Here is a 14,879-nt window from a genome sequence, read left to right as displayed (position 1 = left end):
TTTTTTTGAGGAATCTCCATACTGTTTTTTATAGTGGCTGCACCAATTTACATTCCTACCAACAGCACATATCCTTGCCAACACTTATCTCATCTTTCTGATGACAGGTGTGAGGTGATATCTTCTTGAGGTTTTGATCTGCCTTTCCCTGATGATTAGTAATGCTGAGCACCTTTCCATGTACCTGTTGGCTATGTGTATGTCTTCTTTGAAAAAATGTCTATTCGATTCTTCTGCCATTTTTAATGGATTGTATGAGTTCTTCATATATTTTGGATATTAACCCCTTATCAGATAAATGATTTGCAAGTATTTTTTCCCATCTGACAGCTTACCTTTTCATTTTGATACAGATTACACTGAATCTGTAGATTGCCTTGTATAGTACTGACATCTTAACAATATTAATTCTTCCGATCCCTGAACATAAAATATCTATTTATTTTTGTGTCTTCTTCAATTTCTTTCATGAATGTCTTGTGTATAGATCTTTCACCCCCTTGCTTAAATTTATTTCTAGGTATTTTATTCTTCTTGATGCAATTATAAGTGGTATTGTCTTCTTAATTTCTCTTTCTGATGGTCTGTTGTTAATGTATGGAAATGCAACTGATTTTGTACATTGATTTTGTATCTTGAAAATTTACTGAATTCATTAGTTAGTTCTAACAGTTTTTTGGTGGAGTCTTTAGAAAACATTACGTATTTTCTATATATAATATCAAATTATCTGCACATCGTGATAGATTTACTTCTTCCTTTCCAATTTGTATGCTTTTTATTTCATTTTCTTGCCTAATTGCTCTGTTTGGGATTTCCAATACCATGCTGAATTAAAGTGCTGAAAGTAGGCATCCCTGTCTTGTTGTGATGCATATAATTCTTACTTTCAATATAGTTTGCAATATCATTCTGATCCAAGTTACTTAAAAAGAATGTTTAAAAATTCCAAAATTATCGGGGTGCCTGGGTGGCTCAGTTGGTTAGGCATCTGCCTTCAGCTCAGGTCATGATCTCAGGGTCCTGGGATTGAGCCCCACGTTGGGCTCCCTGATCAGCAGAGAGCCTGCTTCTCCCTCTCCCTCTGCCTGCTGGTCTGCCTACTTGTGCTCTCTCTCTGTCAAATAAATACATAAAATCTTTTTAAAAAATTCCAAAATTACTTGGACATTCTGTCCAGACTTTTAATATCTAATTTTATTGTAAAGTGGTCAGAGAAGGATATAATTCTGTATTATCATTCTACATAATTGCTATTTTTTGAGGCTTTAACTGAAATGTTCTAGTTTTGAAAAATATTCCATGGGAACTCTGCAGAGCACAGAACTGTGTATCTATTAATTTAATCTCATTAATTATACTGTTTAAAACACTTCATGTCCTATGTTAGGTCTATTTTGCCTGTAATAATGACTATTACTTCTATTCCCTTTCTGGAATGCGTTATCTAAGGGTAAATCCACCTTTAATCAACATTTTAATCTTTGTATACTTTATCCAAAGAATTTTGAAAGAATTTTTGAAATCTGTCCTCTATTTCACTAATTGGATTTTCTGCAGTGCCCAATTCACCGTGTTTAACCCAACTTTTCACTTAGGTATTTCTTATTTTCTCCCTGACCACAGACTACTTACTCTCTACATGAGATAGCTTTATTAAACTCTGCACATCAATGTGCTTGATGCTTTAATTTTGTCAAGAATACACATTAGGGGTTTTCTAAAATGTTTTCCTGCTTGCGTCAACTGATTTCAGAGGTGGGCAGCTCCACTGAGTCTTCTTCATTGAGCTTTCTTTTAAGCTGTACCATCGATTCTTAGTCCCCAAGATTTTTAAGTATTTGCTCATCCTCAGAGAGTAAAGTCTAAGTTTGCCATTAAAGACTCATGATCATGGAGGAACTGACATGGATTCTATAAAATCATAAGATCCTGCCTAAATCTTTTAAAAAGGGATTTTCCTACTCAGATAAAAATGAGAGATGGGAAATATCCAACAGTTATATTACCATTTTTTAAGATTTCATTTATTTATTTGAGAGAGAGAGAGAGACAGAGATAGTGACAGAGACCACGAGCGGAGAGGAGAGGGAGAAGCAGGCTCCCCACTGAGCAAGGGAACCCAACATGGGGCTCAATTCCAGGACCCTGGGATCAGGACCTGAGCTGAAGGCAGACGCCTAACTGACTGAGCCACCCAGGAGTCCCAGTTTTATTACCATTTTAACAACCATTTTAACATCCCAGTGGCGGGGATGAGAAGTAAGATTTTAATTTAAATGACCCAAGTATGAATCACCAAAAGAAGACCCATCATTCCATGACTCTCATGAACTTCTCCTCCTTACTGGACCATACACATGCCAGCAGAAACTTCTGGTTACGTATGGTTACCAGCACCCAGTTCTCTGACCGATGTCAAAAGCAAAACCCTAAGATCTCCTAACGCCACAACTGAGGTCCAAATGCTGAGGGCTGATAGAGGAAAGAGTCTACGTGGCAGACCCTTTGACTAGCCCCCCACCCTCTTCGTACTTCCAGGCCCTTCCCCTTAGAGTGAGAGGGTGTTGTCTGGTATATTCCAGGTCTCCCACTCATTTCCTAGATTTCACTCTCACAGGAAGGCAGTATATAAAAACCTTCAGTATTGTTCTTCAATTCAATCTTTCTTGTGCTACATCTAACAGAAATTCTCCCAACACTTACGTAGGAGAGTGACAATAATTCTTCTTCCTTTTGAGTATTTCCGTGGCCACTTAAGTAGTAAAACTGGTGTGGAAAGGGAGGGGAGCATGCTCTTAAGTGCTTAAATTGCATTTTCCCTGAGGCAGTATTTAGGATGATTACCGTATCATTTGCTGTACAGAATGGATCTGAATGGGGTGGTGGGGGCCTTGGAAATCAGTGGTCTATTGGGAAGAGTCTGGGGTTAGCACAGTAGGTGATACAGATTCGGCTTTGGTCCTGCCACTGACCACCTGTGTACCTTGCTACACTCACAGCCCTTCACTATGCCTGCAGTCTTTTATCTTTCAGAACTAAAAGTCTGTAACTATATATTTTGGAAATACATAATTTAGAGAATCCTGTGGATAGATATGCCACAGATTCTATCATATTCTTGAAATTACACATAATAAAAAACGGCTGAAAGGCTGATAGAAGATGGTTGGCTACAATATCACACCTTGTATCCTCACATCAAGACCTACTTTTGGTACGTGAGAACTCCTGATTGCTCTGCCTCACGTTAATGACTCATATGTTAAAAAGACAGAGCATATATTTTCAAAGCTTATCCTCATTTTTATATTTGTCTGACCTTAATCTCTGAGCATCTTTGCATCTTTCATCGTATTGGTCACATCAGTACATGTCCAGGTCCTGTGAACTGGTACTGGTCTCCCCACGCTACTGGGCCCCTGGCTGCCCTCCTCCCTTCCTAGTGCCCAGCAGCCATTAACAAACACCACTGTCCTGGGTGCTGACACAAAACAAGCAGTTACCTTTCAATTTCCACTGAGGTCACCCTAATGCAGAATATCCTAAAATGTGGGCAAGGAAAGGTAATCCCAGCTATTTAAAGAAAAGCACTTTAGTTAAGTCTGGTGTCTCTTCTGCAGTTTTCTTTCTTCAGAGATGCCCCAGGTACCACAGCTTTGACGCTGCCCTTCCCCATCGTGGCTAGTCTGTGAGTTTTGCCCATGTCCCTGGCAAACTTTAATCTCCTCAGGTTTCTTTCTCTATATTTCCTGGAGAGTACAATTCTGGCTCTGAGAGAAAGGTCATTTACAAGGAAGACACAGTTCATATGCGGGCAGTTGCTCCTAGCCTGTCATCCCACTTAGTTCAGCTGACTGTTTGGAAGAAATACCACAAATAGTTGTAAAAGGAGGATCTGAAGTGGGTACTAAATTATGACGTGCTGCAAACATTAGAGAGGAAAATCAAGAAAGGCTCTTGGCACCATGGAAAGGGGGAAAAAAAGCCTTTATCATTCTCTTCACAGAACTGACCAAGGAGATTTAGCTAAAGGAAATAAAAGTATATGAATCTGAGAACTACAACACAGAACTTCTGGGCCAAGCAGGGATGAGGAAATGGCTGTAAAGCAACAGGATTAAAAAACGAATGTGCTCATAAAAAGCTTTCAATGGAATAGACAGAAAACAAGTTATTTTGGTTAATTATTCAGTGGGGACAGTGGTTTTGTTTTACAGATGGGAAACTGAAACCTTTAGAGGGAAAGTCACTTGAATATTATCATAAAGAAATAGGACCCCACTGTTCTGATTCTCAACTCCCTTTGCACCAACTTCCAAACGACATTCCATCTTTTATGTTCTATTGTTCTCTAAACTCAACCCTCTAGTATGTGGAAACTTTGATGCTCTTGGAAATTGCTTCTATATTTGTCCAATGCCAACTTCTGTGCTAGGAGAAGTTTGAAGTTCAACCCAAAAACACAGGGCTTGGCACAGTCGATAGCTCATTACAACTTCTCATTAGTTGTGTCTCTTGGGGCAACTATGGCATTCCTGAGTGTGACTCAGTATCACCACTCATAACCGAGGGTTCCTGATTAATCTGAACTGAGCCAGAATAAAGGCTGAAATGAGCTCCTAGCAAACGAAGCAACATATCTTGCAGGAAGAAAGTAAAAAGTTGCATGAAAATTTCTTGAAATGCCATCCTAGTGTTAACCTAAGTCTGATAGAGCAATAATGCCTAACCCTTATTCAGCATATTTATGTACCAGGCAGCGTATTTGTGCTTGACGTTAATTCATTTATTTCTCTTAATAACCCCATGAGGCAGGTACTATTATTCTCCCTACTTTAAATAGGAAAGAAGTCACATAAATGTTAAGTAACTTGCCAGGCTAGCTAGGAACATGAATTACTTTAGAACAATAAGAATATACCGACTGATACTCAAGGATCCTAATTTCAGGGGCCAAGAAAGTTTTCTCTAGATTAAAAATAATTTCATCAATCCAAATAAAGTACGGAGTTCATAGTTCATAAAAACGTGCCAATGACAGTTTCTCAGTATGGCACCGTCTTCAAATGTACCATGGTGACACAGGATGGTAACAATGGGAGAACTGTGTGTTCTGATCTTTCTGTGTACTGTCTTCACAACTTTTCTGTAAATCTGAAATTACTATAAAATAAAAAGTTATTTTTAAACAACCTTTATCCGAATACCATTTAGAGGGAACTTTTCACTGAGTCGGGTCAGATAAGAACAATGTTATTCCTTTTCCTAAAAGTCAGAAGAATATTAAAAACAGAGGGGCCCTCACAAAACTGTACATTTTACATGTAAGTGAGAGAAATGTTAAGGTCTCCATTAGTACTAACTTATTTAGCTTCAGTGATTAGTGCTAGAATTTTAAAGGCAAATTGGAAACTATTTCCTGGAACAACGCCTTACAGCATGCCTTTTGATACTTGGATTATATTTCCTAAATTCTGAAGAAATCTTGCTTTTTTCCCCCCTTCTGTGCATTTTTGGTGCTGAGCTGTTTCCGGTTTTCCCACACTCCTGCCTGTCAGAGAGAAGAAACCACAAAAATGCAGCAAAGTTTGTCCATAGAGCTGCAATTCCATCTCTAAAGGCTGAAGAGTTCTCTTGCCAGCAATGAGTTCAGGGCATGAGTGGACGGCATCTTCAAATGTCCGGCACTGCTGCCTGCTGGCAGAGCCCATCTCCCCCCTTCCAGCAGACCAGCCAGCCACACAGGCCACCACGGGCCATCTCAGGGTACTGGCAATACTCAAAGGATCCACAAACAGGGAGCTCACTGGCAAATTCAACATTCATATCTGACTCATGGATTTTCCTACCTAACTGTGGGTTTCTCGAACCTGTGAAAGGGAGCATGGTTTTGGAATGTTTATGATGGCAGCTAAGACTCACTCAGTTCTTCTGTGTGCTAGGTCTCGTTCTATACTTCACGTGTATTAACTCTGCTAATAGTTAGCAGTGTCCTATGAAGCAGACACTCTTTATTATCGCCACTTCCGAACTGTAGAAAGTGAGGCTACCAGATTAAGGATCTTCCAACTTGCCAAAGGTCTCCGTGGAGTGAGGGCGTGAATACAGGCAGTCCGGCTCCAGAGGCTGCACCCTCAAGGACTCGCCTCTACTCTTGTCAGGGTGAGCAGCCACAGCTTCCTTCTCATTGTGCTCCTGGCCTTCGACCACGAACTGCCCCTTTCTGACTCCCCTTCCCTACTTCTCCAGAGAGTTCTGTAAAGTCATTGTGATGCCAATCATTCCTACAACGGCGCTTGGCACTTAGTAGGCACCGAGTAAATATTTGTTGGATAAATGAATAATGGCAGCAGTATAATTAAAACAGCCACAAGGGATTGGTTTCCATCCAAATACAGAATTTGATTCACTGTCCAAGGGGGAAAAAAGAGGAACTGCTTCTTCTATGTCCTAGGATTCATTCTTACAACTAAAATTGATTTTGCGAAGGACAAATGAAGGAGGAACCTTAATGAGAGCAAGAGAAATGCACAAACCCCCTCTAGGTGTTTATCCATCAGGGAACGTCTGCTTCGTACAGGCATCTTTGAAAGTTCCCCGATTTTAAATGGAGAAGGCTGTTAAAACTAATACTCTTCATTAGTCTATTACTGGTTCATTAGCAAAAACATGGCTGGAAATAGAGTGAAGGATGTAATGTGAAAAAATTTGATTTGGGCATGCAAGGGTCTTTTTGAGGTAAAATGGGCAGACTACAAAAGGTACGAGAAACAAGTTGCTCTGCAGAGCCTGCTGACTAATGTCAATGAAGTTAACTACCTCCCTCGCCCCCCACTTGAAATCCCATTCCAATGTCTTCCCATTCAAATGCCTAGGAGTACACAACAAACAAGGATGGGGGGGGTAGTACTGAACTTTATATGAAATTGAAAAGATCTGACTCTGTAGAAAGACCAAGAAAAGAATACATCAGGAAGAAATGTTCATTTCCTTTCTCCGAGCCCACAATTCAGCACTGTTACCTGGTTCACTGTCCGATCATAGGTCCTGCCAGAGGCTGGAGGACTTAGAGAGCAAAGATCTCAAACCCTGCATCAGCTCTCCTCACAGTCCCCACGGCACCTCAGAGCAGCACCTGCCCCTCCCACAGGGGACACAGCCGCGACCTCAGCAGGGTTCACTGGCTCCCCGGGTGATTCTGACTTGCAGGCCAGGCTGCGAACCAGAGTTAACTTTTAGTCCCCATCAGGGGTTCTTGTCTTCCACATTTCAGTACAAACGGTTTTGAAGGCCTCATAAATAAAGAATACTCTTTGTACTCTTCTGGTACAACTCAGAAGAAACTGAACAGAAGACTGAGGAAACTTACTTGGAGGCCCTCTGGGATGTTGTCTTTCTGAGGACTTGTTTGTGATTGGCTGGGGGCTTGGGGAACAGCGAGGAGGAAGAACTTGGAGGTGGCACCACTTTTTGTGGCAGAGTGGTTGGCTTCTGGCCACTAGCTGTGGCACTTGAAATTCTGCAAGCTGCACCATTATTTATTGTCCATAAATTGGAGTTTGATAGTGTCTGGCTGCCAAAGACGGCCTACAAGAAAAAGAAAAAAGATGCGTCAATGGAGATGCCCTTCATACCCCATTTGCTATAAATGAATAGCAGGCTTGTAATCCTCAAGTGGGACAGAAGGAAAAGGGAAACTGTTCGGGTAATTTTTTAGGAAAAACTTCTCTAATAATGCCCGTGCAGGGCCACATTCAGAGAGGGAAATCTCTGGAAGCACAGAGTTGAGATGGTCTTGTTGAAAGTACACTGGGCTAGGAATCAGGGTATCTGGGGACTATGTATTCTCCACCTGTGGAAATCAGAAAACCATCTGGTCTCTCTCAGCCTTAGTTTCCCTCATTGTTAAATTCAACAAATACTTAATGAATGTCTCCTGCTGGGTGTCAAGCACTAAAAATAACACACAAAACAAAAGTGGCCTGAAGCCTGACTCAACTCCAGCCCACTCGGAGAACTCTGAACTCCTCTAGAAGGTCGCACGTTTGAGGAGTGGGAAGAAGTCCGTGTAGCAAGGGCACAGTGAGCACAGTGGGTGGAAAGAGGAGGCTGGGACAGAAAAGTTCTGTTAGTAACTTTTCTGACATAGTAACACCTTGTTGACCTAAAGACAGACATAAGACTTTACATTTTAAAACACCTTCACGGGCCCCTGGCTGGCTCAGTCGATAGAGCACGCGACCCTTGATCTCAGGGCTGTAGTCTCGAGTCTCCCATGTTGGGTGTAGAGGTTACTTAAAAATAAAATCTTTAAAAAAATAAAAACACTTTCAAAGTAAAATGACTATCTGAATACTAGTTACTAAATGAATATAAAATCAACACAAAGGTATATTTGCTCAGAGGGTAAGCCTACAAATCAATAAAGACTTAAAAATCACCATCTAAATGTCACAAACACCAACGTATGTCTGTGGTTAGGATGTAAATGTATACTTTCTCAAGTATATGCTTAAAAAATTCTTACAACTTATTTACCTCATTAGAAATTGGGGTTTTTCGGGTCACAAATTTTGTTACTGACCATTCAATACTGTTAACACTGCTTTCAATATGATGCATTATAAAAGCTTTAAATGTGAACTAATACTAAGAGAAAAAGAATAAAATTGACAAAACACATAGGTCTTTTTTTTATTAAAACGATTTCTGGCAATCGATTTCCATCTGTAGACACTACATTTAAAGAGAGATGGGAGAAATGCCATTTCCTTATGGCACGGCCTAAAGGAATAAGATCAGATGCTCTTAGGAAACATTCACCTTCTAAATAGACTGTATTAGTATTGTCTTTCATGACTTTTATTTTTTAAGACATAAAAGATAAATTGGGTAGCTTTAGTAAAATGTTAACCAATCCTTCCACGCTCATGCCTCAGAATGTGCCATTTCAGGGAAATGTGCCCAAAGGTCCTGGGCTAGGCAGGTCTGAGGGGGATCAAAGGGTCTTGTGTGGAGTAAATATGTTTGATGCATAGGCCTGACAAAGAGCAAAGCAATTTCAGAGGAAGAGGGCCAGCCCATTTTCAAATGGACCAGACTGAGATGCTCTTTATCTCTGCAACCCATCCAAAGGAGAAATTGAAGAGCTCTTCACTCACCTCCATCTCTGACCCAAAGGGGAACACAGGAAGACCCAAGCCCATGGGCAAAGCCAGGAGGTTGGCACTGGGGGGTCGGGGGGTTATGTGGGAAGGTCTTAGGTGGTCTGAGAGGGCCCAGGAGCCCTGATTCTGCTCTGGCAAGCCTTCTGAGGACAAGTAACCAACGAGTGCAGCAAGGCAGCCTCAAAAACAAATCCTTTCCTTTCAAGCACCATTTCTATATCCAAGGGTCTCCACATGTGTGGGGGACATTCAAGTGGAAGGGAGGGAGGCAGGAAAGGGCTGCCGTAGATTTCTGTTTTCACCACCACATCCTAATACATGAGCTTTGACTGAGTGTGCTTGGAAGATGCCTCGTTCAGGCCTCTATCAATATTTTCGTTCGTAATAAAGAAAGGAAGAAAGGGAAAAAAAGGTGCCTCCTTCAGGCTAGGGAAGACTAGACATCAGAATGAGGGCTGAAGAGCTCTACAGCAGCCGTCCACTGACAAAGTCACTGGATGAGCAGCAAAGGAAGAAAAGCCATTGTTAGCAAAGGGCTCTTGGAAATGAAAATATTCTTTATTGAGTGTGATTTTTCATGCTGTAAAGGAACTGCCAGCAGTAAAGAACATCTATTCAATACATGTTGCCAAGGTGACAACTTAACCATATTTTCAAGATCACTGAGTTTTTCTTTTGCTAAAAAATCTTGCTGGGACATCTAAAAAAAATCTATAAAAAAATTTAATAAAAACAGCAAGATCAGAACAGTGTGAATATAGTAATCTCCTGTTTTTGTAAAAAGAAAAAAGAATATGCATAACCACAAAGACACATATATATACACCAACACACACAGATACACAAACACACAGAAACATACACACATAAGGTTGGTATCTGCACAGAATAATTCTGAAAGGAAATACAATAAAAACTAGTAACCTCCATGGAAAAGAACTGGTTAGCTGGGGGTCCAGGAGAGAGGGAAACTAATTGTTTATGGTATCTCCTTTATAATAAGCCTTTTGAATTTTGTACCATCTATAAGTAGTTAGTACAAAAATAAATTATTCAAAGGTCAAAAGAAAATCCAATTCTCATAAGATTTAAGCAGGTAACGAAATTAACTCTGAATACAAGTCAAAGTATCCAAATGGCACCCAAGTTTCAACCAGGTGGGTACAGGACTCACTATTAGGGAGGGCTGAAGAAGGAGTTCACTGTTCGACACTTATTATGCCTACAAATCCAGATTTGGTCATCAGTGAAAGGCATGGCTTTGCAGTCAAATGTGCCTGGGCTCAAATGTAGGCTCTGTCACTTATAAACGGGGTGACCTTTTCAAGTTACTGAACTTCTCTGACCTTTAGCTTTCTCATAGGCCCTTAGAATTACTTTGCTGGATCACTGGGGATTAAATGAAGATCACACATGTAAATCTAGCCCAGGCATTCAGTAAAGGACAGACCAACTACCAGGTTCATAGTAGACACTCAACAAATGCTCCATTCCTCCCCAAACCTCCACCTCAAGTTTACTCAGGAACCAAAGGATGGGATGACATGCTAGTCTGCCTATCTGTAATGATCTGAGAATGGCAGCTGGTTATGCATTTATCAACATATTTCTCTAGTCTTATGATGATGCTCACTAGCTGTGAAAGCAAACTCTTAAAATGAGAACATGTGTTCAGATGCCCCGGATCATATTTACTCACTTCTCTTTGGCGGGAATAACCTTTTCCTCTTCTGAATGTTTGTAACAATTTATTTGTATGTGTCTTACCACATTAAGCACATTCAACCTTGTGTTATGGCCACTTATGTCTGTATTCTTCTCTCCTTCTGGACAATGCACATGGGACATGGCTAGACTGACATCTGATTAATTTCTGTTTCATTCACAGTGCCTAGTAGAAGGCCTGGTACGTAAAAGGTGCTTAATAAACATTTACCACACGGATGCAAATAACAAAACTAGTATTATAACCCCTATTCATCTTTTTTTTTTTTTTTGCAACAACCGAATCCTATAAACGAGAGAACTGGCAAGTCTTTACCTAGAGGTGTAATCTTGTACTAGGACTATTCTCTGGACTTTGAATAGGGCCTAGTGTATTATATGTATTCAACTTATACTCGGCCACAAAATATAAGGAAGCCCTTCTGTGTATTCCAAACAAAAATAAATTCCTCTTCCTGGATGCAAATTTTGTGGCAGGCCCTTAGACACTGATGTTCCGTGGTGATAAGATTAGTCTTTACCTCAAATAACAAAAAAAAAAGCAATTAGGAGAATTTATCGCTTAGGAGACTGTCACTTGCCTAGAAACACTTCTTTCCTTTTTCCTAATAATACTGCCCTTATTTTGTTTGGGTAATGATGTGTACCCAGCTAAAAAATCGTATTTCCCAATCTCTCCTGTACTTAGAAATAACCATGTGACATAGTTCTGAGATATAAACAGAAATTTCCAGGTGCAGTTTCTGGGAAAGCTCTTTAAAGGGGGCAAATGGGGTTAATATACAACTTTTGCCCCTTACTGTTCTTCCTGCCACCCAGAATATGGATACCTAGCTAGCATCGGATGAAAGTTACTTCCTTAGGATCGCAGAGCATAAAGACAGGAAAAGCATGGGCTCCTGACAGTACCATAGTGTTCAGGAGAGCCTAACTCTAGATTTCTGATTATATAAGAGAAAAAAAAAATCCCTAACTTGGTAAGCCATGGCAAGGCGAGGGGTCTGCTGGATGCAGTGAAATGGAATCCTAACTGAGCTGAGCTATAATCCTCAATCTACCAAAGAGTCACGCTTGTTTAAGCCTTCATACAACATAAACGTACTGCATCTCAAAAAAGCAGATACTCTTTCCAAATACAGCAAAAAAGCTTCCAGGTTCTCCGTTGTTGTTCAGTAACCATACTGTAATACGCTGAATGGATAACGAAATGATCACAATTCTGTACCATCCAAAATTCCGAACAGTCAGTAATGCAGACAAGTTCCCAGGTATTTCACCAAAACCAAGGCTAAGTGTAATGAAATTAAAGTAATCAAATTTGATAAAAAGAAACCTAGGAAAGTACTTAAGCAATGTTAAAAAGCAGATTTATAAATGAATTGATTTCAACTGCTGGCAGAAATCAGCCTCCCCAGGCCTCTCGTAGCATGTATTGGCCCCAACCCTACAATTCCATCAACAAGATTATGCAAAATGTTTTATGCTGATATTCATTCATAAATGGACAGAATAATTAGATAAAGTTCTCTCTCAATAAATCCTAAGAAAGGTGCGGTTTGGATACACAATACTAGTGCGCTGCACTTGTGGGTTAACAACTAGGAAGGGGGCTACACCGTCATCAGTCAATGTCCTGGGAACGTGAGAGCTGTGTAAGCACTGGCCTCCACTCAAGACCTGGTCAACATATACAAGGCTTTTGCTTCTTTATTGGGTGTGGGAAACAGCCATGCTTCAGTATGGAGACTCAGAGAAAACCACAGTTTGAGGGTTGGCTTGGCCCCAGGCCAAAGACTGGAAAGGCCCTCCTTCTCCCACAACAGAAGGGTATTCGTGGGTGGGAAGGAGGAATTTCTGATAGACAGAACACAGACTGCAACTTGGAAGGTTATGGGGAAGCAAGATCTGGGCTCTCTTACTAGAAAGATAATACTATTCAGAGATTAAATTCTGGGAGGTTTTTTCTTTCTTTCTTTTTTTTTTTAATTCCTTTCAGAAAAACACTTCTTTTCGTCTTTAGTTAGGCTTCTTGGTGATGGAGCAGAGCTGGATAATTCTTTGTAGAGAAATAACTCTAAATCCATTTTTTTTTTAAATTAAGGGAGATAAGTCAAGCAGAGAAAGACAATTATCATATGGTTTCTCTCATCTACGGAACGTAAGAACTAGGATGATCGGTAGGGGAAGAAAGGGATAAAGAAAGGGGAGTAATCAGAAGGGGGAATGAAGCATGAGAGACTATGGACAATGAGAAACAAACTGAGGGCTTCAGAGGGGAGGGGGGTGGGGGAATGGGATAGGCTGGTGCTGGGTAGTAAGGAGGGCACGTATTGCATGGTGCACTGGGTGTTATATGCAACTAATGAATCATCGAACTTTACATAAAAAAATAATTAATTAATTAATTAATTAATTAATGGAGATAAAGGAAATGTTAACCTCTACTTCAATGGGTTAAGGTCTTTTTGAACCCCTTTTACTTTGGTTCCAGAAAAGAAAACATTTTTATGCATTATTCTCCCCACTGAGATTTTATCCTAACTTGGATAAAGTTCCTATTACATAGTACACAAAACTGCTTCTAGAATGTTGCTCTCTGGCAGCTCAAGTACTGGGATGGTATATCTTCCTGAGCATGTAAGATGCTAATCACTCACCTTACTACAACCAGCCAAGAGCTGTTCAATGCAAAGAACACATTGTGTCTTTTGTGCAATCATACGATGCTGTAAAAAGCTTGGGGCCAAGGTGAGGGTGAGGGTAGCTGTTTCTATTTTAGCAAAAGCAAGCTTCCAAAAGGCCTTTGTCTCACATTGTATGGAGTTCTTGGCTGTCTTCCATTCACAATGTTTGTCAGCTGGGACAAGACTGGAGGCTAAGCAAAAGAAACAGAGTACAACTTCTGGTACTGTGGACAAGGCGGCGAGCAGTGCTCTAACCCTGATAGGGATGGGGCAGAAACCCAGAAGATGCTACTGTTCATATAGAGAGAGACTGATGACACAAATACCTGAGATAGGGCTTGGAATGGTCAAAGATATCAGAAGTTCTCTGGCATATCCTTTTATTTCTAAAATCGATTAAGAGGCTTTGTCTCCTTTAGCAACTAAGACTGAAGGCTTTTTATTAATTCAAGTGATCTACCCTCCAGGATGTGAATACAGTTGCTTACCTATAATCAAAAATGTATTCACCAACAAAAACCATTGTGTTTCAGGCAGTTCCTAAGTCAACTCTACTTACACATTTGAGAAACAATGCCGGTCATTAACAGATACCTAGATACGCTCCTGAGCCTTGGACTCTGTCATCCGATAAAACCGAAGATTCCAGCAGTAGTCTCTGAGTTGGTTTTTCAACAGCATCAGGACAACTGAACTGATTTTGGGCCAGGTATGTGTTATGACCAAAGAAGTCCGACCATGAGGCAGCTGGCTAAGGCCAGGGTTGCAGTCCATGACCAGAAAACCCGGTGAAATAAAGTAGCCCTAAGATGTCATGTAGATGACCTTCCCTCACTAGCAGCCCTTCATGGTATTAATCATCCTTTCTACTTTTTTTTTCCTCCTATCTCTCTAGCAATTGTGAACAAATTAATTTGCATTTATTTTCAATTGTTCAAACATGTAAATATAAGTTAAAAAAAAACAGCTAATTAATACTTTATGAGCCTTGAACTTCTCCTAAAACACTTTAATATCATTTTAACCAACTTCTGCTTCTGGCACAGGGAGGGCGGGTAACTAAAACCCCCAAGTGGAAATTATGACGCTATGTATATTTAAAGTTAAAAGTAATACATAATAGAGGTGCCTGGGTGGCTCAGTCAGTTAAGCAGCTGACTCTCGGTTTCAACTCAGGTCATGATCTCAGGGTTGTGAGATCAAGCCCCAAGTTGGGCTCTGCACTAACTGTGGAGTCTGCTAAAGATTCCCTCTCTCCTTTCCCTCTGCACTCTGCTTGTGCACTCTCAAAAAAAAAAAA

General features: G+C 40.5%; 1 protein-coding gene across 36 annotated transcripts in view; it reads right to left on the bottom strand.

The window, feature by feature from the left end:
* TTLL5 (tubulin tyrosine ligase like 5) overlaps positions 1-14,879 on the bottom strand; it is a 279,806-nt gene that overhangs the window by 62,915 nt on the left and 202,012 nt on the right. For 34 of the 36 annotated variants that reach the window (XR_004620449.1, XR_004620448.1, XR_004620450.1 and 31 more), the window contains one exon: positions 7,373-7,590. Coding sequence is in view for 29 of the 36 variants with exons in the window: in XM_034643095.1 (XP_034498986.1) it covers positions 7,373-7,590 (218 nt within the window). In the remaining 7 variants the exon portion in view is untranslated. Of the gene's footprint in view, positions 1-7,368; positions 7,591-14,879 lie in introns of those variants that run through there. The other 2 variants (XM_011219070.3, XM_034643119.1) reach the window with 2 other exon arrangements.

The sequence above is a fragment of the Ailuropoda melanoleuca genome, chromosome 14 (assembly GCF_002007445.2).
Source record: "Ailuropoda melanoleuca isolate Jingjing chromosome 14, ASM200744v2, whole genome shotgun sequence".
NCBI lineage: Eukaryota > Metazoa > Chordata > Mammalia > Carnivora > Ursidae > Ailuropoda > Ailuropoda melanoleuca.
The sequence above is the reverse complement of the archived record's forward strand: the minus strand, read 5'-3'. Positions and strand labels throughout refer to the sequence as shown.